Below are 26092 nucleotides of genomic sequence, written 5' to 3'. Positions count from 1 at the left end.
CTCTCAGTTTCAGCAAAGTTTTCCTTAGGAGTGCCTCTGGATAAGCATTGTTCTAGGTCTCTTTTTTTTCCAGTTAAACACTGATGATTATATGTCATTGTGGACATCTAAACTCCATTTTGAATCACTTTGCCATCATTTTGCGTTTTTTTTTACTTATTTAAAATCAAATCTAATAAAATTATTTAATTTAATTATTTATTTAATTGTCTATCAGTCAATCAGTTTTACCAGAAGCTTACGTGCCAAACCTAGGAAAATCTCAGGAAAATTCTCTCTTATCCCATCCATATGTGACATGACTCTTTGAAAATTTTTGTTGAGCCAGGAGAAGACTCCTTTGTTGACAACTGTTTTTAAAAGCCTGATGTAGGAAGCAACTCCTGTTGCATGTCCTGCTGTTTGAAGCTTTGCATTCTAAGAATGTTTCCCCATGGTTTTATGTATTTATCCCCACGTCTCCTCTAGGAGCCTGGAGTACTTTCTACAATTATTAAAGATTAATTCTTCCAAGGCCTAATGAGACAGAGCTCAGCATAGCATGCAGCAGTTTGTTCACTTGTCTCCACACAGTGATTTTGACTGAGTTAATAAATATATCTCCTTTGAGATCATCACTTAACTAGAGCTATTCCTTGCCTCTGCCATTGGTGGGGTTTTTTTTTGTTTGTTTATTTGGGTGGGGGGGGGTTGTTTGTTTGTTTGTTTATGTTTTTTAAAATCATAATGCTTTAGGAAACAGGCATTTTCCTCTTTGCATTCCATCTATATAACATATGCAAACACATTTAGAGATTCATGGTAATAAATGCTCTTTTTCAGTGTGAGTTTTGCTATTGTCTTAATTAAGTTTAGGTGTTGTAGGGATAAAAGATTCACTACATGACAGTGCCTCCTTCTTCAATGACATTACTAAGAATAATCCCTTCAAAAACTTTGTGGCAGAGTATGTAAGCTGCATTGAATACCTGTGCATCTATTTTTCCCCCAGGAAATTATATTACCTTTCCAAAATTCTGTGTGATATCTAACTCTTCCCTCTTTATTTAGAATTTTAACTTATATAAAAGTTATTTTAGCATGTTTTTCCTGAAGAAGTAAATAATTTGGGGGGAAAAATCACTTTTGGGAAAGAAAAAAAGTTGAAAATGCCATATCAAATGGAAGAGACTTCTGCTGTAAAAATCTATAGAATTAAGTTTATTTCATTAAAGGAAATTAATGGAATTTTAGAAAATAATTAGAAGGGAAGAGCACAAGTTCCAGGATGCAAGTTGCAATAGGCATAATGGTTCATAGGCATAATACTTACAGTTATCAAAAAGTCATGAGAAATAGAGATCTAAAACTATTAAGAGTTGCCCGTTACCCTTAATTTAGGAGCATGGCATTAGGTAATATATGAAATCTTAATTTCAGAATAAAAATCAAAACACAAGTTACATGCATTGTTTTGTTTCTGCTAAGAGAACTCCGGGTTTCTCTGCTTGTTTTCTTCCCTGCATCTCCTGTGTTTAAGAAACTTTTTAAAAAGGGTGACCAAAACATATTGCCTTGATGTTTGTCTTTTTATTCACAGAATAAATAAATCTGGTTTAGAAAGAGAAAATAAATTTTAAAAGATGAAAAAATAAAGGTAGTATAAATTATTTTGGTAAATAGATATGTCAAAGCTGACTTTCTAGGCATAGCCTTGATGACTCTTAGGATCTGATGTAATTATTGGATCCTCAGAAATAAAATTGTTCATGAGACATGTAGAGTTTAAAAAAAACCCCAAACAACAGAATGGAACTTGTACTATTAAAATATTGTACAAGAATTTGTTTTCTCAATCTAAATAGTTTTGCATTTTAAAAAATTACTGGATTGTAACTTTTTATAGATTTAAAACACTAGACGTATTATTATTAATATAGCAGGTTTTCACATGGACCATTTAATGTTACTTAAATATTCAGAATATCAATTTTTTTGTTTGTTTTGATTTTTCATGACGATGTAAAGTGGAAGGTAGGAGGGTTTAGTTTGGCACCAATTTTAGACAGATTTATATTAGATAGTTTAAAATAATTTTAATTTAGGCAGCTTAAAAACAGGTAGATTTAGATGGGATACTGGGATTCGGATGGGATACTGTGAGAGTGGGGAGGCCCTGGCACAGGGTGCCCAGAGAAGCTGTGGCTGCCCCTGGATCCCTGGCAGTGTCCAAGGCCAGGCTGGACACTGGGGCTTGGAGCAGCCTGGGACAGTAGAAAGTGTCCCTGCCATGGCAGGGGTTGGCACTGGAGGGGATTTAAAGTCCCTTCAAACCCAAATCAGCCTATGATTCTATAGTTCAAATATTAGATATTTCTTTTCTTGAACAGATGAATATTTAAGTCAATTTTTCCTTGTCTTTCCTTACTTTATGTTAGAAAATCCTTTTGCCATTTGGTGCTGCCTTGTTAATCAAAGAGCAGGTGAGATCTATTTGGTTAAAGTGCTGAGCACATGTCCTTGGTTCTCAAAGAATGAGTCTAAGACTAAAGATGAAAAACATTTGAGATATACTGGTATTAATATTTGCATGAAATTTATCTTTACACCCTTATATAATAATTGTACCCTGTGTTTGTCGTTAAAATATTTAACTGATGTGGATTTGAAATTGCATTTCACAAAGAGTCTCTCCTCCCCGTGAAAATAATACCCTAGAGACTTTTATTGATTGGAGGGAAAGAAAAAAAAAATTACCTTCTTCAATGGTACCTATGATGTATTTTCGACCTGGATGATCTTCCAACGCAAACCATTTTCTGATTCCATGATGATCAGAAAAGAGAAACCAAAGCAGATTTTTCTCTCTCTCTCTCTTTTTTTTTTTTTTTTAAGTTATTGAAATTAAACTTTCAAAATAAAAGCATGACATGTTTAATCTGCTTTCTGTGTCATCCCCAAAGCATCAAAGATGTGTCTGGTCAAGTCTCAAAGACTTCAGTTTCCTGCCCACTACACAGCAGGCTCTGAAGTTATGGTTTTGTAACAGCTCCTAAGGCTGTCTTTGGGGCCACAGTGATTTTGCTGTGATGTGCAAAGTTCTTCCATTCCACACATTTAAAAGAGGAAAATCATCTTTCAAAATTTTTCCAAGGGAAAGGATTTGCCATTCCCCGAGGGACTGTATCACAAATTTACTGTCTTGCTGCACTTGGTTTACGCATTTGTAGCAATTCCTTTTCTTTTTTCATCGAACTGCATATTTTATTTTTTCCGGTGCCTGGAGCTAGCTTGCTAATTACTTTTCCATCTATTTCAAGCAAAATATAGACTAAACCAGAAAATTATATAAAGGTCATATTGAACCCCATTCTGATGGAAATGAGGCTTATGCAGTAAAAATAGTTCTAGATGCCAGGTGGCACTGAAGGCTATTAGAGTAGCCTGTCGTATTTAAAAGCTGGAAATCTTGCTTAGATCAGGAATGAAAATTAATTAGTATTTTTAGCCTATCCCTTAGTGACTGTCCATCCATATATCATAAAAATAACACAGTTTGGCAAAATTGCTCACTTCCTTTCAAGATTGACAAAAAGGAGAGTTAGGAGTTTGAAATTAGGCTGTAGGGCTGCCAGCTGCCTGAGGAACTCATACATGGGCATTTTCCATAATCTGCATAATTTCAGAGAGTGGTATTTGCGGTGGCTATACAATATTCATTCCAGTGTACAAATAAAGTGAGAGATCATAGTGTATTCCCTAAAACAGATACTGACTTATGTCAGGAACTTTTCCTTCTGTCTGTTTTTCCTTTCTTACCTGAATTTTGAGGCAGAAGTTTTCCAAGATGAAGCTTTTCATGCCAGTCATCTGCCTCAGACTGAACTCAGCTCAGATCAAGGCTAGGTTGGATGGGAAGGTGGTTTAAGTGGAAGGTGTTTGTGCCCATGGGGTGGGACTGGATGATATTTAAAGCACCCTCCAACCCCATTTCTATTATTATGTGAAACTAGGTGAATACACAATCATTTGGTACCAGGTCTGTATCAACAGGGTAGTGTAACACAGGTGCAGCTGTTCCCATCTGGGAAGCAATGTTCCCCAAAAAGAGGTTTTGCAGGTGCCTAGTCCTTGCCAGAACAGATAAAAAGAGCAGGACTGGCTCTAGCTCTGGCCAGCGAAGAGAAGTGAATAAAAAAAGCTGAAGATTATTATTTGGTATTTATGTCTTCATCCTCTGAATGCGGACAAGGAATGAAAAGATGAACGAGCTACTGTTCTTGTTGCTGCAGGGATCTCAGTGGACCCTGTTTCTCCTTGAGTCCTCTGTACTCCGGAAAAGTAGATTTAAAACACAGGAGAATTGTGCAAAAAGAGCACCTTTTTTGGAAACGAGCCACTTCAAGGAACCACTGTATGTGGCACTGAATGCTCTGGTCGGTTTGCCAAGTTGGGGATTGGTCACAGGTTGGATTCCTGCTCTTGAAGGTTTTTTCCAACCCCAGTGATTATGGGATTCTATGAAAAGGCTAAACATGACAGAGAAGGGTTGACAAAATCCTCTACTTCTAGAAAGGAGATTTTCATCTGAGAAGTGCTGAAAACCAAGATGAGAAATTTTTGGGGAAAGAAGCTGACAGAGAAGAAAAACGGGATTAATCAGTTGAGGATGAGCATGGAGGGTGTGAGTATGAAGGCAAGGATGCAGAGAGAAAGGCAGCAGTGGGCTGATCTGCATGGGGTTGGCTGCTGTTGCAAGGGTTGTTTTTCTCACACATTGCTGACTCCCTGTTCCAGCACACCTGTGCTCTCCTGCTCTTCTTTGTGCTTGTGCTAGCACTGCACAGCTCTGTGTGGAAAGACATCAGGAGGCTGTTCCAGCTGAAAGGACCTCATCCATAATGCAATTTTCCTAATAGTGTAAGTGTTCACTTGGTTCAGCTCCTTGATCTCTCTTGCAATGAAGTGGCATGTGTGCTCCCAGGTAGGAAGGGGAATTCTGTGGGATGTGCATTGAAATTTGGAGTGAAGATGAAGAAATTGTATTCTCTGGTAAAATACTGGGATTATGTTTCACTGAAGCTTCCCATCCTGTCATTAGACATACAGAAAGTGAAATAAAAAGAAGCAAACACTAATGAAAGCAAACCAAGCAGTATAAGTGGTTGGCTGAGGATTTAGAAGCAGATTAGCAAGACAAATGAAAAGAGCTCTAATCAAAAAATAGCACCACAAGGAGGCTTACTTTATGCTTACTTTGGATTTAAACAGTTTTATGACCATCTTTAAAGCACTGTATTGACTGTGAAAACATAAAGAATACTAAGGAAGGAATTTCACTCCTTTACACTGCAAATTTAAGTGATTTTAGTTGCTTTGTATTGTACATCAGTCAGTAGGCAAAAGCATATTGAATAAGGACCAATTTGTAGAAAATCTATTCCTGTTCAAAGAGGGTACAAGATAGCAAAGTTAAAGAGCATAAAATAAACATGCATTTAAAGATGCTAAGTAGATTTTTCATGGATAACAATCCACACCCTTCCATGCAGACATTTTAGCCAAAATACTACTCATTATCATAAAGTTTGAGTGGTGGAATATATGTTGTCAGTGCCTGTTTTGGCAGTTGTGCATTTGACACCAAATTGTGCCAACATTCTTTGTTCTGTAGCCTTAAGTTTGGCAGCAGCTCAGCAACAGAATGGGTAAATGTCACCACATCCTGATTCCCTCTTCAAGAGGGAAGAGTCTAGTTTAACTCAGTCTTCGTAGTCAAAGGAAACAAACAAAAACTTGTAGATGTTGAGTCTTCCCATTAATCTAGAAACTTAAAATAAAGACAGCAGCTATTGCTGATTTTTCTCTACATATAGACATAATGTACCTTTATAGGAGTGTGTTTGGTTAATGTCGGCTGGGAATAAACTCTTAATTTAATAAATCTCTTTTTTTGGTTTCCACAAGAAGGACCACAAGTGAAACTTGAATTTGGGGTCTATACACATATGAGTATGCACACATTTATGACTTGTCACCTGAGGTTTCCAGAACCTCATTTTCTGTAAAGCTGTTGATTTCTTATTTTTATAATTTTTCTTCATTTTATTATTCTATGGTATCTCTTTCCACAATACGTATTTAAAATATTAAATGTTCTGTGCTTCAAATTTTTTCAGGCTAAAAAATGTAGATCCATTTATAACTGTACTGATGCAAGATGCTGAAGGTCAGGGTGCACATAATTCTAGTTGTATAAAACAATAGTATCTGTGAGGAGGCTTCCTGAAATCCAGTGATTTTCAGGTGGAAGTTGTACACTCTTTTTCCCAATTATTTCTGTGTAAGATTTGTAGATTCTCAGTAAATTTAACCAGTATGAGTCCTGAAAATACCTTTGCATGACTGTAGTGCTCCACTCTCATGTCTGAAAAGGTACCAGGAATGTCTTAAATTGGAAATATAATAAAATCAATAAATAAAGAAACAATAGGAAAAAAAATCAAGTTAGAAGGAAATTGAAAGGTTTAAGTATTGGAAGGTCTCTAGTTGTTGGGTGCAAATAAACAAGAGAAGAAAAATAAGCAAACCTCAATATTTTAATATTAAAACCAATGACAAATTGCCACTGTAGGTTACTATTATTAATAAAATCCCTATGCTATGCTATTAATCAGCAAGATGAATGGAAAATATTATTTTCTAATAACTCTCTTGGGAATGCCTATATCTCATAATCTCTACAAATTTTTAAGTGGATTTATATGTTGAACTATGAAAGGAAAACCTTCTTTGAAATATTCCATAATGTACCTTGTATGTTTTTTGTCCTAGGATCTTTTTCTATCATTTCATACCTCTTGTCATTATAATAATTTTTTTTTTTAATCAATAGCTCTTGTTTATTAAAAACCAAGAAAATGAACAAAAATCTACCCTGACATTTTGGAAAAATTATTATTAATTCTTACAGCCACATCTTTTCAGTAATTAATATTTTATTATATCAGAGTGTTTAAAAACCTAAGCTTGAGCAGGTTAGATGGCTGCTAAAGAAAGTGTGGAGGAAGTGTCAAGGGGAAGCTCTCTGGCAGGTGGCAAAGTAGAGAGAGCATGGCTGAACTGAAAGAATTTATCATTTTTATTAAATTCAGCCTTCTTTGAGGCTGAATGTATAATCAAGGAAAGATGTGTCTCTTTTATTTTGAGATCTTTTAAGTCTGTCATAGCTTGAACAGAGAAAAAAATGTTGAAGGAGTATTTGGCCTTATTATTTTATAAACAGTGAAAGCTGTTTGTCATTAATATTGGTCAAGATTAAACAGCCCTCTTTAATTGTATCACTCAACATAACAACATAATAGATTAAATTCAGATGTATTTCTTATCATAAAGAGAATATAAATTGCTTTAGGGACATGGAAATATCAAGCAAAGGCTTGAATGAGTTCACTCAGACAGGACCATGGGGATTTCTGCACACATAAGCAACTTCTTAGATGATTTCGTGCGGTAACAAATATGTACGACTTCATTCACATATTTTTTGCTTATAAATTGAATTTCCATATGGTAATGTTTGCAAGAGCCAAGGACTTGTTTTCTTTTGTCTTAGGAATGGAATAGTTTCTTTTTTTATTGTATATTATTTTGAAGTTTTGTTTATACAATAAAAATACTTTTTTGCTTTTATCTACTGGAAATCTTTTAGATAAACTCTGCTTTACCTGAGAGCATGAACGTTCTTTATTAGGCTTGACAAAAGAATGATATGTGGTATTCAGCTGCCTATGTATTGAGAATTGATATGTATACATTGGTAGTAGTTAAAAGAATTATTTTGGAAACAATTTTTTGTATTTTTTGTATTTTTTCTTCTTTCTTTTTTATATTTCTTTTATATAAAACTGTTGTCTCCAGTAGTCTTCCTTGCAAATAAATGCCATATGACTTCAAAGCAAAATTGTGGCAAAAACATTTGCAGAAGATCCACAGTACTGTAAAGCAATAAAATGCTAAATGGAAATTATCAGTGACTGAAGAAAAGTAAAACGCCAAAAGATTTCCCAGTCCAGTTCTTATTCAAGACACAACTTCTGCTGGCTGCCATGGGTGTTGTGGTTGTATGGCAACTCTTGGGATAAAAATAACAGTTATGAAACTGTGATACGCTCCGATTAAGAACACAATTGCAATTTTAATTGTAACATACTCACATTAATGTCCAGTTGTCTATTACTAAAATTGTTAATGTGAAGTCTACCTTGGTATACTTTGAAAGTCATTTGTGTCAAATAACCCGAGAAATGCCTTGGAATTCCTGAAGTTTTATTGGAATGGCTACAATAGCTACAATGAAGAAGGCACAGTCCAAGAACAAAAAGGTCTGGGTAGAGATTTATGTATTCAATTTGTTTGCAGCACTGTATTTTAACAAAGCATGAATTAACAGTCTACAGTAATATTACAAGTCAGTGTTACAGCTATTCATGAATTTCATCCTGTTTAAACATCAGAACAGTTTATTTATTAATATCCACTAAGGGAAAAAGTGAGAGTATTTCAATTTCTTTCCATGCTGACCAAAAGTGTATCAATTTTAATCTTTTAATCCAGCCTCCTAAAAGACAAAATATTTCTACTATTTTTTTTCCTGCAAAACAGTAATGCTGGGCTTTTATTTTTAAACAAAATACAAATCAAACATCCTGCCAGGAGTGTGTTCTCCTCTAACCTCCCATGAGCAGGGACAGGGAGGGCAGGTGTAAAGCAATGTATTTCTCAGCAGGTCATGTTTCCATCTCAGGTTTTTCTAGCACAATACAGGCAAGATAATATAATGTCCTAAGAAATTCAAAATAAGTTTTTGCCTCAAACTGTTCAAGTCATGCAGTTGGATGTGTCTGGTGAGCTACCCATGATGCAGCTGAGGATGTGCACCAGGAAAGGCTCAGTGCTTCTGATGCCAGAAGAATTTGCTTTTTATATGCTTATATATACACACATATATTTGTAGCACTATAAAGTATAATTGTATAATTCTACAGTTTCTTCACTGGGAGGCCAAAACAAGGGGGGGGATTACCTCATTGAATGTCCTTCTAATTGGGGATTCTCATAAATTACGCTAATTTGATAAACTGATAAAATTGTCAAAGCCCTGTATCATATGTGCTTTCAGCCATAAATGCACCTGGAGGACCTTCAATAAGCAGTAATTTTTTCACTTTAGTCTTGTTTGGCTCTTTTAGGGGCTATAAGGTAAGATCTCCAGTGGAAGTCTGCCACACCATTCCCTAAAAGAATAAATTTCCCTGGGGAGCGCTGCAGCTCAAGCCCCAGCCCTTGAAGGAATAATTTACCTATGCTGAAAGCTGCACTTGAATTCTTTGTTACAAACTATTACAATTGTGTGTAATGACACAAGCAGGAATTTTAAGTTAAAGCATTGCTTATCAGAAAAGACCAACCTGTAGTATTGCTGTGCAGGGCTTGCTACCATTAGCCACCAAAATAAGTCAGTACTTCCATCCAGGTGCAACTGACTTCATGTAAATCGCGTCAATCACAAGAAATGAATTTCTATTTAAGTGCTGTGGGAGTAGCTGGTACAAAGGAAGCAGATCTCAAGTGATCTCTTCCAAACTGAAGGCTCATGACTGCAAACATGGGTAGTAATTTTAAACTGGAATTCTCAATCAGTGTAGGTTTCTGGATTGACAAAAAAGAAAATATGAAGCAGGAATGGGAGATGAAGAGAAAAGAGAGAAGAATAGTCTAGCTAGGAAAGAAGAAAGAATTGGAAAATAGTGACAGGATCTGGAATTCAATAGGATTTAAGGTTGGGTTTTTTACATGGAAACAGCAAGGTTTGATGGCAGCTTGGGAAAAAAAGTGGAAGAGGAAAGGATATATTTTCTCTGTCCTACATCCTCAGGGACATAAATGACTGGTGTCTAATTTGTCTATTTCCCCTGATTTCTGCTGTGGACAACTCTATGCCTGTTTGGACTATATATATTTCACATTTAGTGATTCTCTTTCATCACTTTTTAATAATATTTCATGTCCTGAGGATAACCACCCTCTGAGGATCTCTTCTGCTGCTTGTGTGTCATTAATGCAACACTAGTAATTAGGACTTGACTCATACAAATATGAATAGCCTAGGTTTAGGCTGTGACATTTTTTAGTACCCACTGAAATCCTCAGCAAAAGGACTAATTGGATTTATTCTATTTGCTGTTATAATTAAGGTTCACATAGTCTTTACAGTTCTTTTTCCATTTGCCAGTTATAGAGGCAAAATAGGATAAGAAGTCCTGATCATTGGCAATCTAAAGTGCAGCGAAAGAATGAAAAATGACATCTTCACAGATGATGACAATAATTACAATGATAAAAATAACACTATTGCACAGAAATCCCAATTGCAAGTGAGGTTTTGTTTTAGGTACCAAACAATATATAGTTTCTTTATTCCTGGGTCTGTTTTATTTAAACCATTACCATTGTGGTAAACACAGATATGGTTTTGTTCCAACTATGTAGGAAATGGATTTGGAGAGTTTATTTTAATGCAAAATCTGTAGGCATTAGCATTGTCAGACTGCAGTTTTGAACTAAATCTTCCAGACATCCCAGCTGAAATCTAATCTTTCTCCAAATATTTTAACATTAAAAATTCAAGTCTCTAGTCCGTCAGCAAAGTTTTTACAAAATTATTCTCTCTGTTTGCAGAAGGTGGGTTTTTTTTTTTTTTCTGTTTGCTGTAAACCAGAATCAACCAAAAAATAATTTGGAGAAGATTTCTAATGTAAGCTGGAAAATTAACCTGGTTTTAACAAGACACAGTAAATCACAAGAGGAGTGTAGCAAACAAGATGCCTCAGCTGGGTCAGAAAGAGTGGGAGAAGTCAGTGACAGAAAAAGTATCATCTATGAGAAAAATATAATGATGCTACCTGAGTGGTAGCATACTGATCATATGTTCTCTGGGTAGGTAAATTCCTCCTGTGAAAGGTGATGCAGAGATGCAGAACAGGTCTCACATTAACACTTGTTAAGGAGGTTTATGGGAGAGCTGCTGGGGAAAGAATACTGTGGGCACTATTCAGAAACACATATTTAGGTGGCAAAGGGTACAAAGAGCTCACAAACAGCATTGGAAGTCTGCAAAGAAAGTTCTTAGCCTTGGAAGCTGAGGAATATGAAGAGAAATAATGGAGGAGGACTTGGAGAAAATGTCTTGCAGTGCATTGAACACTTTCCCCAGCTTTTAGAGTATTTTTATGTGTCACCATCTGTAAAATCACTACAGTGCCTGCTACACTCACCATGCCTCAAATTTGGGTAAAATATTATTAAAATAATATTAAAATATTATTAAAAATAATATTAAAAGGCTTGGGTGAGAAGTTTAAGATTTTTGAAGAAAGGCATTATATATTCATCAAGTGTAAATCACATCTTTTAAAAAAATATTCTAGCTATTCAGCTCAAAAAAGGTTGAGAGATGGCTGGACAATTAGGTTAAATTTCTTCTCTGTAGAAGAATTCTATGGAATAGAATTGGAGGGAAATGTGCAGCAATGACCTAAAAGCATTTTGCACTTGGGGTGAACTTTATCTTTTGCTGCAATCTAGATGGAAACACCTTGATCATCATAATCAGCATGCTCTATTTACTGCATTGAAAACAAGATAAATATTTAATCACAGTGCAATTAAGTCTGGATCTCTGCCATTAGTTTATTATGAATATATAGGCAGATAGAATGCAATACACTGCTAATTCACTTATGAGCCAGACTGAACAGATGTGGGGTTTTTTTCCCCAAAACTGGCATTTTGGGATTGTTCATGAGATGACAGTGTGTGTCATCTAATTACTTTTTCTGCTTTCGTGCATTAACTGGAATAATATGCAGCAACCAGTTATTTTTATCAATATTCCGCATAAACTGTGAATGATGTTCTGCAATGCCTGTTCTCTTCAGGTTGAAATAACCTAACAAAAAGTAAGGTGTAGGTCAATACGTATTTATTGACATAAAGTTGTCCTGGTTTAGGGCAAATTTGGGAGGAAACCTGTGGATGGGGTTCTTCTGGAGAGCAAACCCAAATGGCCCCTCCCCCCAGCCGGTCCAGGAAAAAGAATTTCATCAGAGAAGAGTAGAAAAAACTATTTATTTAACAAACAAAATGTCCACAAGCATGAGAAATGAAAAAATATGAAACAATAAAACCTCTCACTGCTCCGAAGAGAGATGGCAAAACTGAGGAAGTCCTTGCCAGGAGTTAGCTCTCTCAGTCTCTTATCAGTCCCAGTCCCTTTGGCACTGGAAAATGCTGAGGTCCAGGCCTTGGTGGGCCGTGGGTACCAGATCCCAGTCCTTCTCTGGGTTTTCAGTCCAGAGCAAATTTAAACAATCCCAAGAAAAGGAAAAATCCAGCCCAGGACGCTTCTTTACCTCAACTAGCTAAACTAACTAGAAGGGAAAAAAAATATCTCTCTGGCCGCTGTCCCTGTATCCGATGAACACACAGCCCCCAGGCAGAGAAGAAGAATGTGGAGGAGTGAACACTGTTTTCAAAACAAACTGTGCGCTTCTTCTTTCCCTGCTTCACTCTCAGAACCACTCTTAAAGTACAGAACACAACATACAGCACACAAAGAACAGACGATTGGTGATACAGGCATCATAGTCACCCCAGGACAAAAGTACATTTGGATCCTAACAGTGAAATAGAAGCAACAGTAGAAAATTCAAAAAGAAATTTTTTGAGGGAGAGGAAGGAGCTGTTGTAGTTTGGTTTATTTCCTTTTCTCTGTACTTTACAAATATTTGAGTGTGTTGGGCAAGCAAGAATTACTTGTTAAACTTCAGAAACTTTGAAGGATAAGTTAGCTCAAAATACATCTTTATATGATCCTTATAATTAATTGATGATGATCAGTTTGTACTGATGCACCACATAACTTATGTTGGGCCGTAAAATATTTAGATGTTTATGTATATTTTTAACACAGAATTACTTTTTTAATGAAAAAAAAAATTTTTGAGTAATGAGCAAATACTGGACTACAAAGCACTAGTTCATTACTGCTGCTGTTTCATACTTTGGTGGAAGAATGAGCAAGTTGTCTAGAAGATATTTCATGATTGCAGTACCTTCAGAAGGTCAATAGCACATCTGCTGGGAATGTGCTTCTCAAATGTGCCCAAAATCTGCGTTGCACCGCAGGCACCTGGGGGCATTCAAAAGCAGCCTCTGTGCTGGGTAAAGTCTTCACAATAATATTAAATTAACAACCAGAGTAGTGAATGTGAGGAAGATCAGAGACCCTCAAAAGCTTTTGTTATATTCCTGATGTTTTTGTGCAATAAAGCAGTTTTCTATCAGAACCTGTAGGGACATTCCTGATGAATTTGAATGCTTGTCTGCATGTCTGTGGAAGATGGTCCATTTTGAATAGGATTAGGTTATACTTTGGATTTGTGTCTGCTGAAGTGTGGATTTTGCAATCTCACATTTAAAGGGGCAGACTTTTCAAAAATCCATTTTAAGCTTTTAAAAGGGTGGTAAAGAAAGAAAAATGTCAATGTACATCTGAAAAAAAAAGGCAATCTATCATCTGTGTGTATAATGGTGGTAAAAATTTTAACCATGTAAAGAAAATATATATGTTATTTAGAAAATTATGTCAAATATAAAGGCTTGGAAATTAGGGTCATCACAAGTATTCATAAAATATCTAGTGCAGATTTTTGCAGATTTCTGAGACAGGATGGTTCATCTGTCCTCAGGTTGCAGGAACTACTGAGCAAAGGCAGTGGAGTGTTGGATTACCTGGATACTGAGCCTAATTTAGTGTTATGATCCTTAACTCCCTCACCATGGGCAGCTTCTGCCTCTCTGCTAGCTCCTTCAGCAAAGAGGCTGATTCTTGCCTCCCCATAAAGGTGAAATAAGTTGTTTGTGGCACTGCATTCCTTTGCACTCGCTAATTTCAAAGTACAGGAACTCCTGTTGAGTGAGCTCTGTCACAGCTTATTTTGAAGATTTTGCTTTGGCAGAGGAAGCACCTAAAGTATCATGTATTATCCAAACATGGAGGAAAACTTACAGCTACTGATGTTAAGACTGTGTGAAAGATCTCTGATGAAGATCTCAGTTTATCAGATGGGGAAAAACCCTATTTGACATTCATGCAAAGTCAAGAGGAACTCATGAAAAGCTGATGCCGCAAAGGCACAGAGCTGGAGAGTACTTTTCTTTAAAATGAAAAGTAAAATTATTTGATGCCTTTTATTAGTTTGATGATAACTCCCAATATTTGTTTTGATGGGATTTGCAGCCTCTTATACCATCAGAATAACATTATCTATTAATTCTACTTCAGTAATACTCCACAAAATAAATGAAGCAATTAGCTTTGTATCTTTGCCTTGATGTATATTAAGGTCAATATCGAATTTAGTATTTTTCATTAAAGTCATATTATTTCTACATGGAGGGAAAATTGATTGATATCATTAAAAGTGTTAGCATTTTTTATTTCATTTTCCTTAATTTTACTTGTAAAAATTGTAGGGTTTTTGTGTATTTTACTCTAATGGAGTACACATTTCTTTCTTTATTTTCTCCTAATATTCTTTCATTTTTGTCACTTAAGCTTGACTCAGTAAGAAAATGTGGGCTATGATTTTTGATCATCTGTTTTAGCAGACTTTTGAATTTGGGGAATCTAGCTGTATGATGAAGATGGCCTGTTGATTTCTTGTTTAATGACATCCGCTGTAATTTTTTAATGTCTTTCCTACTATAGCATCAGCAGATTTTATATTTGGCAAAACTAATGCTTATGCTGTTTTTTTAGCAGTAGGTGGCTGTCACTAAACTGGTTTCCTTTTTTTCCTGGCTTTGTCTTCTATAGACAAACTCATGGTTTCTCTCAAGTATGCAGTTTCCACTGCAGTATGGCATGATACAAGATTTTATTACGAAATTCTTGTTGACTCTACTTGTCAAAGGAGGAAACAGATAACAAGGTTCTGCCTTGAGCCCCTTTGCAGCTCTGCTGAGGATGCATTTATTTGATTCATACATCTGTGAAGTCTCAGAGGTTTTAGTAAGAACATCTAAAATTTAAAACCAGCTATGCTTTAAGTTAACTTCCAATATTTTTTTCAAAAACAACATGGGATTTCAATTGAATAACAGAATGATGTATTTTGGACTATACTTATTATGTTGGCTGATACCCCTGGAACTGAATAAAGAAGGACTCCGAAGAACAGCAAAGTGAACAGATCTATTACTTTGAGTGCACAATTAATCTTGCTGACATTATTTTATATGAACATGGATAAAAATGCCTGGAAACCATACCATTGAATTCCTCTGCTCATTAATATTGATCAAATGTTGTTGTTCTCTTTGTGTTGGAAGCCACTTAAAGATTACCTGTAAAAGCATTACAGCACTATTGATTTAAAAAACCCAATCCCTGAAGTCCACTGGTTTTGAAAATCAGTTGGCATATTTGGTTAATTCCTTCATTTGTTTATTTGGGGGGCGGGAGGTTTGTTTTGTTTGTTCAGGGTTTTTTGTTGCTGTTGTTCTTAGTTTGTGGGGGTTTTTTGGCTTGTATTTTTGTTTTTTGATTTCGCGCTCTTTTTTTTGTAAAAAAAGGGTATTTATGGACTTGCTGCTGTAGATCTGAGTAACAGACCATATTAATGAGGCTATCACAGATTTAATTATCCAGAATTGAATACCATGTTATTTAAAAGCCTAGACATCCCCAGGGAAGTTGGCCAGGACTTCTCAAATGTCTTCTGTGCCCAGGTCTTACACATGACATTTTTGGTGGTCCAGTGGAGCGATGGCAAGATTAGGCCTCAGATCCTTCAAGACAGTTAAATCTGCAGAAATGGCATCAGGGGTCCTGTAGACTCAGTTAAAACTATTTAATTAACTAATTAATTAATTTTAAAGAATCATATGTTAGGGTGTTCATGCAATTTAAATAAGCTCAAGATGTGTAAACTTAAACTTTGGTCTTTTGAAGAATTGGAAGCATTGGTAGGGTGGCACAGGCTTTTTAATTTTCAATCATTCATTCATTTAGAACACAGAGTTAGTCTAACCCATGTCTTTATCAATTAATAATGTTCAGTTGTCAAAACTAGGTGACTCTCATTTTTCAATTTGGGCACAATTAATGATAATGTTGTTCATTAAAATATCCTTTATTGCTCTAAAAATAATTTTGAACTACCAGTTTCTATGAACAACAACAACAAAAGTAAACAAATATACCCAAAGGAAAATGCTCAACATTTATATTGAAAATAGTGATATTTTTTGTCCATAACAACCATAATGAAGAAAAAAATGTTCATATTTTTGGTGTGTTTCTTTTATTTCCAGATTAAACGCTTCATAGAAGAAAAACATTAGTTAGAAATGCTGTCATGAATCAGTATATATTTGTCACTATGTGCCTCAGATGACTTTTTAAGCCTTTGCAGTTTGGACTGATCTGAGAAAATACAAAATATAAAGAAAAGTGATGACAGCAGGCTGAACATGTGCTTAACAAGCCATACAGAGAAAGCAGAGAGCAAAATGAGAAAGCAATTATTAAAAGATTTATGGTTCTTGGAAGATTAGAGATCTCGCTTGCATAGAAACAATTAACGTATGAGGCTGCCTGCAGGTATTCCCCAAACTGCAGCACTGTGATAGATGCTTGGAAAAAAAATACATAGTTCATATTTATTGGGAGGCTAAAACTGCAGATTATTATTAGACAGGTTTCTCCCCAAATTATTACGAAGGAAAAAGTAGCATGAAGTAGTAAAACTTGAAGGAATAGTAGCAATAATACTTGAAAGACACGAGTCATCCTAGAATTAAGAATGTAGTGTGCCAATACTTTTAAATTGTAATACAGAGTGTGTGTGGCAAAAGGTAAAACAGGCAGTAGCCATTCTTGTTTTCATCTTCATGATTTTTTTGCCCCTTTTTTACTCCTAATTCCATTTGGAATTATCTGCAGTATGTTCATGTCTATTATGCTTTTGGTTCAGTGGGACATATCCCATGTTTAATGATGTACACAAGCAAAACCTCTGCAGGGCTGTGTCTTGGAACAGTCTGATGACAAAAGTTGTAATAGAAATGTGCACCTGCGTGGCTTATCAAATTGCAATAGCTACATGGGCAATAATAACTGGGGAATATGTTTTGACATCCTCATAATTCAGTTATTTTTTATGCTTTGCAAATTAGTATTTGCTTGGAGAGCATTGTTTTCACTGATGTGACATCTGGATGAATGGTGCTGCTGTGACAGTCTTCCAAACCTGGGCTTTTAATGAACAAGCAGACACTCAGAAACACTGAACTCACACACCTTTCAAGTCTAAATGATTCCATTTGTTCATTTGTTGGTGACTTGTCAGGTCACACCAACCTCATGGAGCACTCCAGGCTGGGGCACAGGGGCTGGAAAGCTGGAAAAGGCCCTGGGGGTGCTGGTGACAGCCGCTGAAAGCGAGCTCAGGGGAGCCCAAGGGGCTAAGAAGGCCCCTGGGCTGTTCTAGCCGTGGTGTGGCAGCGGGAGCAGGGCAGTGACCGCCCCTGTGCTGGCACTGGTGAGGGACCACTCGAGGGACCACCTCCAGCTCTGGGCCCCTCAGGACGGGGAATTGAGGGGCTGGAGCGTGTCCAGAGAAGGGAATGGAGCCAGGAAAGGGTCTGGAGCCCCGGGAGCAGCTGAGGGAGCTGGGAAAGGGGCTCACCCTGGAGAAAAGGAGGCTCAAGGGGGACCCTGTGGCTCTGCACAACCCCCTGACAGGAGCGGATAGCCAGGAGGATCGGGCTCTGCTCCCAGGGAACAGGGACAGGAGGAGAGGGAATCAAACTGTGCCAGGGGAGGCTCAGGTTGGACATCAGCAGGAATTTCTCCATGGAAAGGGTGCTCAGGTTTTGGCAGGGGCTGACCAGGGAAGTTTGAAATCCCCATCTCTGAAGATGTCCAAGGAAGGCCTGAATGTGGCACTCAGTGCTCTGTGCTGGGGACAAGGTGGGGATCAGGTACAGCTTGGACTCAATGGCTTTGGTGGTCTTTTCCAACCTCTGTGATTCTGGGATTCTGAAATTCCCAACTCTGATTGAGTGTAAATTATTCTGTAGATTTTTTTTTCTTTCTTTTTTTTCTTTTTTTTTCTTTTTTTTTTTTTCCCCCAATACAACCAAAAGTGACTGAATGATTATGACATTCTGTTTCAGCAAGCAGCGGTTATTGCCTTTCAGGGTACGTGGCATATGTTGCTAATAACATACATTATGTTGAATTTACAAATCATAGACAAAATTGTACATGGGGCTTTCTAAACAATGACACTCCTTTAAAATGAGAATAGAAAAAAATATCATCAAAATAATGTTTTCTTCTGGTTGGAGTCATGTTGTGGGTATATTACTAAGATAATAAAATGTAAGTAGCTCTTTTACAGTGCTGTTAAATGAGTAAACTCTAGACCTCAGGTCAAATTATTCCATTTTTCAAAGGTATTTAAAGTTATAGTAATTGCAATCCTAACAGATCTCCATGCTGATATTTTATGCATCCTAGCATGTGGCATATTGGGGAAAAGGAAAATTTAGTCAGAAGAGCTTTTTTCAAATCGTCTTAAAGTGACTATGCTACAGAGGCACTGAGTAGAAAAGAATAGTTGATTTGGTAGCTGTTAACTGCTGGCCCAGATACTCACATTTGAGAAAGTCACCCGGAGCCATAGCAAAGATCTCCTCAGACTGCTAACTTGACATGTAGTGATCATTCAGGGACATTGTACATGTCACTCTGTGCATGATATGCATGCTTGATTAATACCTATTTCGTCAGTGGCGCAAAAGCTAGAATGCCTGTTATCTTTAACAGAAGAGCAAGATTTAGTCTCACTGCCTCCTGTCTTCTCTCACATTAAAAACTAATGCCATGATTAATGAGTAGTGACATGCCTCATATTTTTTTCTTGTTCATAAAAATACATGCTGGCAAGTTATCTAAAGTAACTGAAGGGTGTATTTTACTGAGTTAGTGGAATATAAAGGCCTACGTAAGGCATTTTATCTCTTTAATGAATGCTTATAAATGACTGAAATTATTACGGTTGTTATTGTTGATGTGTACATACTTCTCTCTTTTTTTTTTTTTCCCTTCTCTCAGGACCCTGCCTTCCTAATCCATGCCATAATGGTGGGATGTGTGAAATTAGTGAAGCATACCGAGGCGACACATTCATAGGCTATGTTTGTAAATGTCCGCAGGGATTTAATGGGATTCACTGTCAGCACAGTAAGTTCCACATGGTAAATTTTATTGTATTTATAGATAGGAGCCTTTTTATTGCCTGCACTGTTGAGGATTAATATCGGATCTGGTTTTCTGGAGTATATCAGACTTTGGCCTTTATATTATGAGCAAGCTAATACCACAGGATGCTGCTGCTGTCTGCAGAAAATTACCTGACTAAGTAACCCACTGGACACAGCAATACATGATCTGCTATGCATGTTTTAGACCATGGCAAGGACAAGGTAAACATGTTTTGCGGGGCTTTAATTCAGAAGTGTATTTGAAATAGAAGGTCTATCTTCTTATCTCAATAGTGTTTGTGGGTTTGCTTTGATTAATGCCGAAAAAAAAAGGGAAAAAATAAATGAAATTTCTGAATAAATATGTCTTCTACATCTTTCTTTACCTATGTCCTTATAAATAATGAAGAAATGTTTTGAATCATGGTATCTAAGTTCAAGGACAGAACCTCCAGACCTATATCAGAAGTAAATTTAATCTGTTTAAAATACAGTTTCTGGATCTCTTTCTGATCCTTATAATTAATTTGGAGGGTATTTCCTATTTTCAGGTCAGATTTAGAACAGCAGGTCAGTATCCTCATGTTAGAGTTTGGCAAATTATTATGAAACACATGGGGAAAGAAGTTTTGGATGTGCTGGATTTGGCTGGAGCAGATTTAAATGTCTTCAGAGTAGCTGGTGTGGGCCTGTGTTTTGAATTTGTGCTGGAGCTATCACTGATAATTCAGGGATGTTTTAGTTACTGCTGGCTAGTGCTAAAAGAGTCAGGAGCTTTGCTTCTTCTCGCTCCACCCCACCAGCAATCAAAACCATTTACTGAGGGATGTTCATCTGCTAGTGAATGAGCTGGTTACATGCTAACCTCTAAAGGTAGTCTGCATTGTCTGTTACTAGAACTTTGTCTGTTACTAAATAGAAACAGGGGTTTTTCCAACACAAAGTTTGTTTAAAACGAGGAGGAGAAGCTCACGAGAGATATTTTGGGGTTTCTGTTTTGTGCATGAATGATTCTTAAACCAAGAGCAGCGTGGTTCTTAAAATCTTGTGCTATTGATGCGTTTGGAAGCCAGCTGTTACTCAGAAGGTAAAAAGCTCAAAGAAATAGTCAAGAATCCAGTTCCACTCACAGGTAAAATTAGTTCAGTCGTTCAGATCAGAGTGAATAAGCACTGAATCTAGCCTACCTGAATAAATAGCTCCATTTAGATACTTGTCTCTAATTTGAAGTGTCAAGGACCAATACAGTCAAGCTCAGCTAACATCTTCATGTTTGTAATGTCTCTTAAATATCCAGAGGAAAGTGTCTCCAAAGACTGGAATATGGATACTCAATTTCATTAACTTTGGGCACACTCTCTGTTAATTGCATGGGTAATGTGGGCAATGCCACTGACTTAATCTAGTGAAATATGCACCCATCTCTTCCACTGGGAGCACGGAAATGAGTGTATGAAAACACATGGATTCGTGCTCAGGGATGCACCATCACAGGACCTGTCATGTGACACACAACACTTCTTCCATCAAATATCAAGGAGCTGACCTTTGTTAATTAAGTAAATAATACCACAAGTTCTCATCGAGCAAAAAGTGTTGCTAAGTATGAGCTGTCTGTGGAATGTTATCTTTTGTCACCTAATTAATAAGCAATGAACATACAGCTGGTGCATCACAGAGTGATTCATCAGAGTTGTTTGCTGGGTCCACAGCGTCCTTTTAGGAATATTGAGGTCTATAGTGTTAGCAAATGATCCTGATAATCAGCAAAGTGTGTTTGTGTAAACTTCAGGACAAAGTAACATTCTCACACAGCTGTCCCAGGCTTGCCACCACCCCAGAAGGCAGCTGAAGTGATTTGAGAAAAGACAAGTTGATGTGAACAGTTATTCTTTGGGGGAGTATGAAATTTAATCCTTTTCAGATAATCTGATTTAAAATGGGATGATAAATTAGATATACTGTCCAGGTGTTCAGAGGGTCTCTGGGGATGGGAGTTGTAAGAGGCAGCCACGGACCTTTCTGCAGTCAGGGAGAATTGTGGGATTTTCAGTGGTGGACTTAATTTAACATTTATATACAATATCACCTTAGCTCAATTCACAGCGTTTTTTGATACAAATTCCTCTGCTTCATGAAGTTTAGCAATTCAATTCTGAACTCACTGTACATCAAGTAAGAAGTCTGTCAAATTTATCATAAAGAAATAAATTAAAATTACCTCATCGCAAGACACATCTCTTCTACACTGTCAAGAATTCCAAGAACCATATTGTGGTTCTCTTGTACAAACCTTCTTTTCTTGGATTTCTTTCATGTCTAATATTCTGTTGCCAAGTCAATTAAGCCAGGTGATTGATTCTGCAGTCAAGATACATTCTCAAAGCTGGTATTTTATTATTCAAATCAACAAACATCCTGTCAATATTTCTGAGATTTATTGTTGACCTTTTAACCATGTAAATAATTATTATGTAAAGTATAAAAGAGATCATTAGCAATTTTACTGACTGTATATTCTCGATTTATTGGAAAACTGATATTAGTTGGCTGTGGTTGCCTGAAAAGATTCTGATTACCCATTGGCAAAAAAAAAAGAGAAAGGATTTCCCATTTCAAAGCTCATAAAGTAACTGAAAACAGGAAAGTCTGCCTCAGGTAAAGGTCTGGACAGGATTTTTTGCTGATACTCATAGCAAATATATTCTTTAAATATTCTTCTATTATTTAAGAGGCATTTCCTTATCTCATTGGAATGAAGATTCATCTCAAGGTCTCTCCTGGAACCAGGCTGGGACAGCTGGAGGTGCTCACCTGGAAAAGAGAAGGCCTCAGGGAGACCTCAGAGCCCCTTTTAGTGACTGAAGGGGCTCCAGGCCACAGCTGGGAAGGTCAATGGGCACGTATTTCTGGCCAGCTGACCTGATGCCCTGTCTCTACCAGTAAATTCCAGTATACAACCAAGAAATCTCCTGAGCTGGAAGGGGCACATAATAATTATGAAGTCCAAACCTTGTCCTTGTACAGACACCCCAGCATCCCCCCTGTGCATCCCTGGGAGCAGTGTCCAAACACTCCTGGAGCTCTGGCGGCCTCACGGCTGTGCCCATTCCCTGGGGAGCCTGGGCAGTGCCCAGCACCTTCTGGGGGAAGAACCTTTCCCTGACCTCCATCTCAGCCCTCTGGCCCAGCTCCAGCCATTCCTTGGATCCTGTCCCTGTCACAGGGAGTAGAGATCAAAGCTGCCCTTCCTCTTCCTCTCATGAGGAAGCTGTAACTGTGCTGAGTCTGTCCTCAGTCTCCTCTTCAGCTGAATACACCGAGTGCCCTCAGCTGCTCCTCACACGGCCCCTCCAGACCCTTCACCACCCTTGTAGCTCTCCTTTGCACACTCTCAAATAGTTTAGCATCTTTTTTATGTTGTGGTGCCCAGAACTGCACACAGTGTTCCAGGTGAGGCCGCCCCAGCCCAGAGCAGCACAGTCCCTCCCTGGCCAGGCTGGCCATGCTGCGCCTGGTGCCCCCAGGACAGGGATGTCCCTCCTGGCTCCAGGGCACTGCCACTGACCAGGACCCTCAGTCCCTTTCCCTGGCACTGCTTTCCAGCCTCTCATTCCCCAGTCTGTCCATACATCTAGGGTTGCACCATCCCACACACAGAATCACAGTGACTTTTCCAGCCACCAGGAAGAAATTACTGTGAGGAGGGATCAGAATGTGATACGGGTTTTTGTGTTACAGTGGATGAGTGCTCTTGTTAAACCACTACTAGCTGCAGCTGGGTGGCAGGGCACTCCAGAAACCATTTCCTACAGATGGTATTCATGCAGCTGCCCTGTTTTGATGGCTAAAACCCATTGTTTTCTTGCACAGATGGAGGTTGTTCCAAGCCAGCCATCCCAAGAGCTTAGTATGCAAATTTAATGTACCAATGTGCATGTACTTCCACCACACCGGATTTTTATCCCATGCTCTTGATACACACAAACTGTGGCTCCTCCTTTAGAGAAAAATACGTATTTGGGATGTTCTAAACTTAAATGAGGTGTTCATTTTTATTCGGGGGGGGGGGGGGGGGCGGCAGGGACTGTTAATTTTTGTCAAAATTAGCTCTGTGAATAGTTTTACCAAATTATACTGTCAACAAGATACTTAACGGTATAGTAATAAACTCTATAGTATAGTAGTCAGTTACATGTGTAAGTTTGTTCTTGTGCCTCTTAGCATTGTAGAGCTGAAATTTGAAAACTATTCCTATGTTTATCAGTAGCATGGACAAGAAAGGAAGGAGGAAGGATGCATCACTGCTAGTTTGTGCAACTTCTAGACTTTAAGTCAACTAACGTGAAAGAAAAAGGACAATTTGAAAGACATTTAAGAGAGATCATGAGTAAAGAGTATAGAAACAAATAGCCACTGAAGGCCATTGGAAGAAAAGTCAGTAAAATGTTCCCAAAAATGAACTGTGTCCGGGGCTGGAGGAAATGGCAGAACCAGCAGGTGTGGGAGCTCCTGGTAGTTTTGCTCCATTCACAGAAGTCTGGGGAATTTTTTGTGGGAACTGCCTGGGAAAAGGAAGTTCACTAATAAGGTGAAAATTTACAGGTTTGTCAGCTGAAAATGGAGGATGTTTTGCTGATGGATGAGATTTGTAGTGAGGTTGGACAACAGTGACACTAATTTTGGGGAAATTGGTAGGATGTGTTTGTTTTTCTTGAAGTCCAAATAAATTTTGTGGTCAAAGCAGTAGGTGACTAAGCTGAGGCTTGTCCCTTACTTGAAGATTTTATTTGATTCCATAAGAGCCAGAGGTTGCCTTAAAACCCCAGGTAGAAGTATAATATCCTTACGAATTTTGTTTCAGTCTTAGAATTTGCTTGTGTAGGATTCTCATTCTTTTTATTCATATACACTTCAAACAGCTTTTTTATTCTTTTTGAATTACTGATCTTAACAATTTCCTCACACAATGAGTTTCAAAGTCTAATTTTGCTATGTATTGAAAAAAAAATCCCTTTTCAATTTCAAACCTGCTGTCTTTCAGCATCTTTAAATATTTTATCCTTTTCTATTATAAATCTGGAAGAAAAGCAGATTTTGAATGCCTTGTGTACACCACTTGTTATTTTGCAGACAATTGTTATGCGCCCTCTTTTTTTCCTCTGCAGCCAGTTAAAATCATTGCCTTTTCTCTGCAGTGTGTTGGTGTTGCACTTTTAAATCATTTCTCAATGGCCTTCTCAAAACCTTCTTTGTTCAGTGGCATTTTACAGCAACAGTGACCTATAGGAAAGAGAAAGCTGTAAGGTTTATTTGTCAGAAGATCCTTACTGCACTTTCTATATTCTTTATGCAGCATTTTGTTGTTAAATTTCCTTCTGATTTTTATTTCTTTTTTCCTTTTTTAACCAGAACTGGATACGGAGCTGAGGCTTTTCTTAAGTAGCCCTTGGTGATGCTTAAGTTTCATTAAGGTGTCACAGTGGGAGGAAATAGATCTTCCTGATTGCTTTAGGATTTTATGGCAATATTAAACAGAGGGGTTAGGTTCCTTCCAACCTAGGCACTGGCTGAATTACATAATAAATAGTGCTTTTAAGAAGATGTGTGTTTCTATGGCGTAAAAATCATTTAAGTTGTCAATAGCCATTATAAACTTTTTTTGTAGGCAGGTAAATCTGTCTTCCCCTAGTTAGTGTCTTTCCTAAGAACTAATTTGTTTTGGTTTTTTTATGGTAGAAAGAAATTAATATTCAAAAAATGCAGGAATTGCTGTTTGATTGCCAAAGAGATTATTTTTTTCGTACTCTGCATTAAAAACATAGTGTACGGAGATGTTTTATACATACGGGTTTATCTTTATACTAGAATTAAAAATAAAAATACTGCATAAAAGGAGTTTCCTCTAAATTTGAGAGTAGTTATCCAATTGTAATGTCTACATCATGTGTTCCTCTTTTTATAATGAAAGTATTCTAATAAGCTATCTGAGGGTGCGCTGAGTCCCGCGGAAGAGAAAAGTTGATGAACCACAGTAGAGAGGTGTATGGTTAGAGGAAGAACTCATGAAAACTTTGGCTGGACTAAGCATATATTTTCCTTTTTTTCCCACTTTGTGTCTTCATTTAGGTAGACAGAGCAACCCATAAGTCAATTTCAGCCACTGTGATGGTTCAGGGTGAAACAAAGCCACCTGAAGTTTTAAAAGAACTCCTTTTAGTCTTTATTGCACTAGCAGTTTTCTTATAGATATATCAGCACATTCCTCTGAGGAAGATAAAGAAATATATGAAATCTTGTGAAATCTGATTGTTTAATAAGACAGCATTTATCAGTTAGAATTTTGTTACACGGGGATGTGGTCTGATCCATTTGTGTAGGAAGCAGCTCTTACAAAAAAAAGAAATTACTTCCATAATTCAGATATTTTTCTGGTTTTATTGTTCTACTCCTGTAAGAGTTACTGTGCTTAGCTGTCCATATGTGTAGATGTGCCAGGCATGCAGAATTAAAATATTGTATTTTTGTTAGGAATTCCTGCTGGCACATGGCTATACAGTTCCCTATTACTATATAAAATATTGGTACTGCTCATCAAACTAGCTGAAAATTTTATGAGTGGCTTTATTGTTTGGAAAATGAACAATTTGCATGGCAATTTATCCTGAAAAATGAAATAAGGAAAATAAATTCAGTTATCGGGGCTTGTTTTTAT

At 37.3% G+C, this 26092-nt stretch overlaps 1 protein-coding gene across 1 annotated transcript in view; it reads left to right on the top strand.

Annotated features, from left to right (window-relative positions):
- The window catches only part of LOC136374127 (EGF-like repeat and discoidin I-like domain-containing protein 3), a 133560-nt gene that overhangs the window by 95969 nt on the left and 11499 nt on the right, over window positions 1-26092 (top strand). The window contains exon 4 of the mRNA XM_066339315.1: window positions 19229-19357. Within this exon, the coding sequence (XP_066195412.1) occupies window positions 19229-19357 (129 nt within the window). The remainder of the gene's footprint in view (window positions 1-19228; window positions 19358-26092) is intronic.

This window comes from Sylvia atricapilla, chromosome Z, assembly GCF_009819655.1.
Source record: "Sylvia atricapilla isolate bSylAtr1 chromosome Z, bSylAtr1.pri, whole genome shotgun sequence".
NCBI lineage: Eukaryota > Metazoa > Chordata > Aves > Passeriformes > Sylviidae > Sylvia > Sylvia atricapilla.
This window is presented reverse-complemented; position numbering and strand designations above follow the sequence as displayed.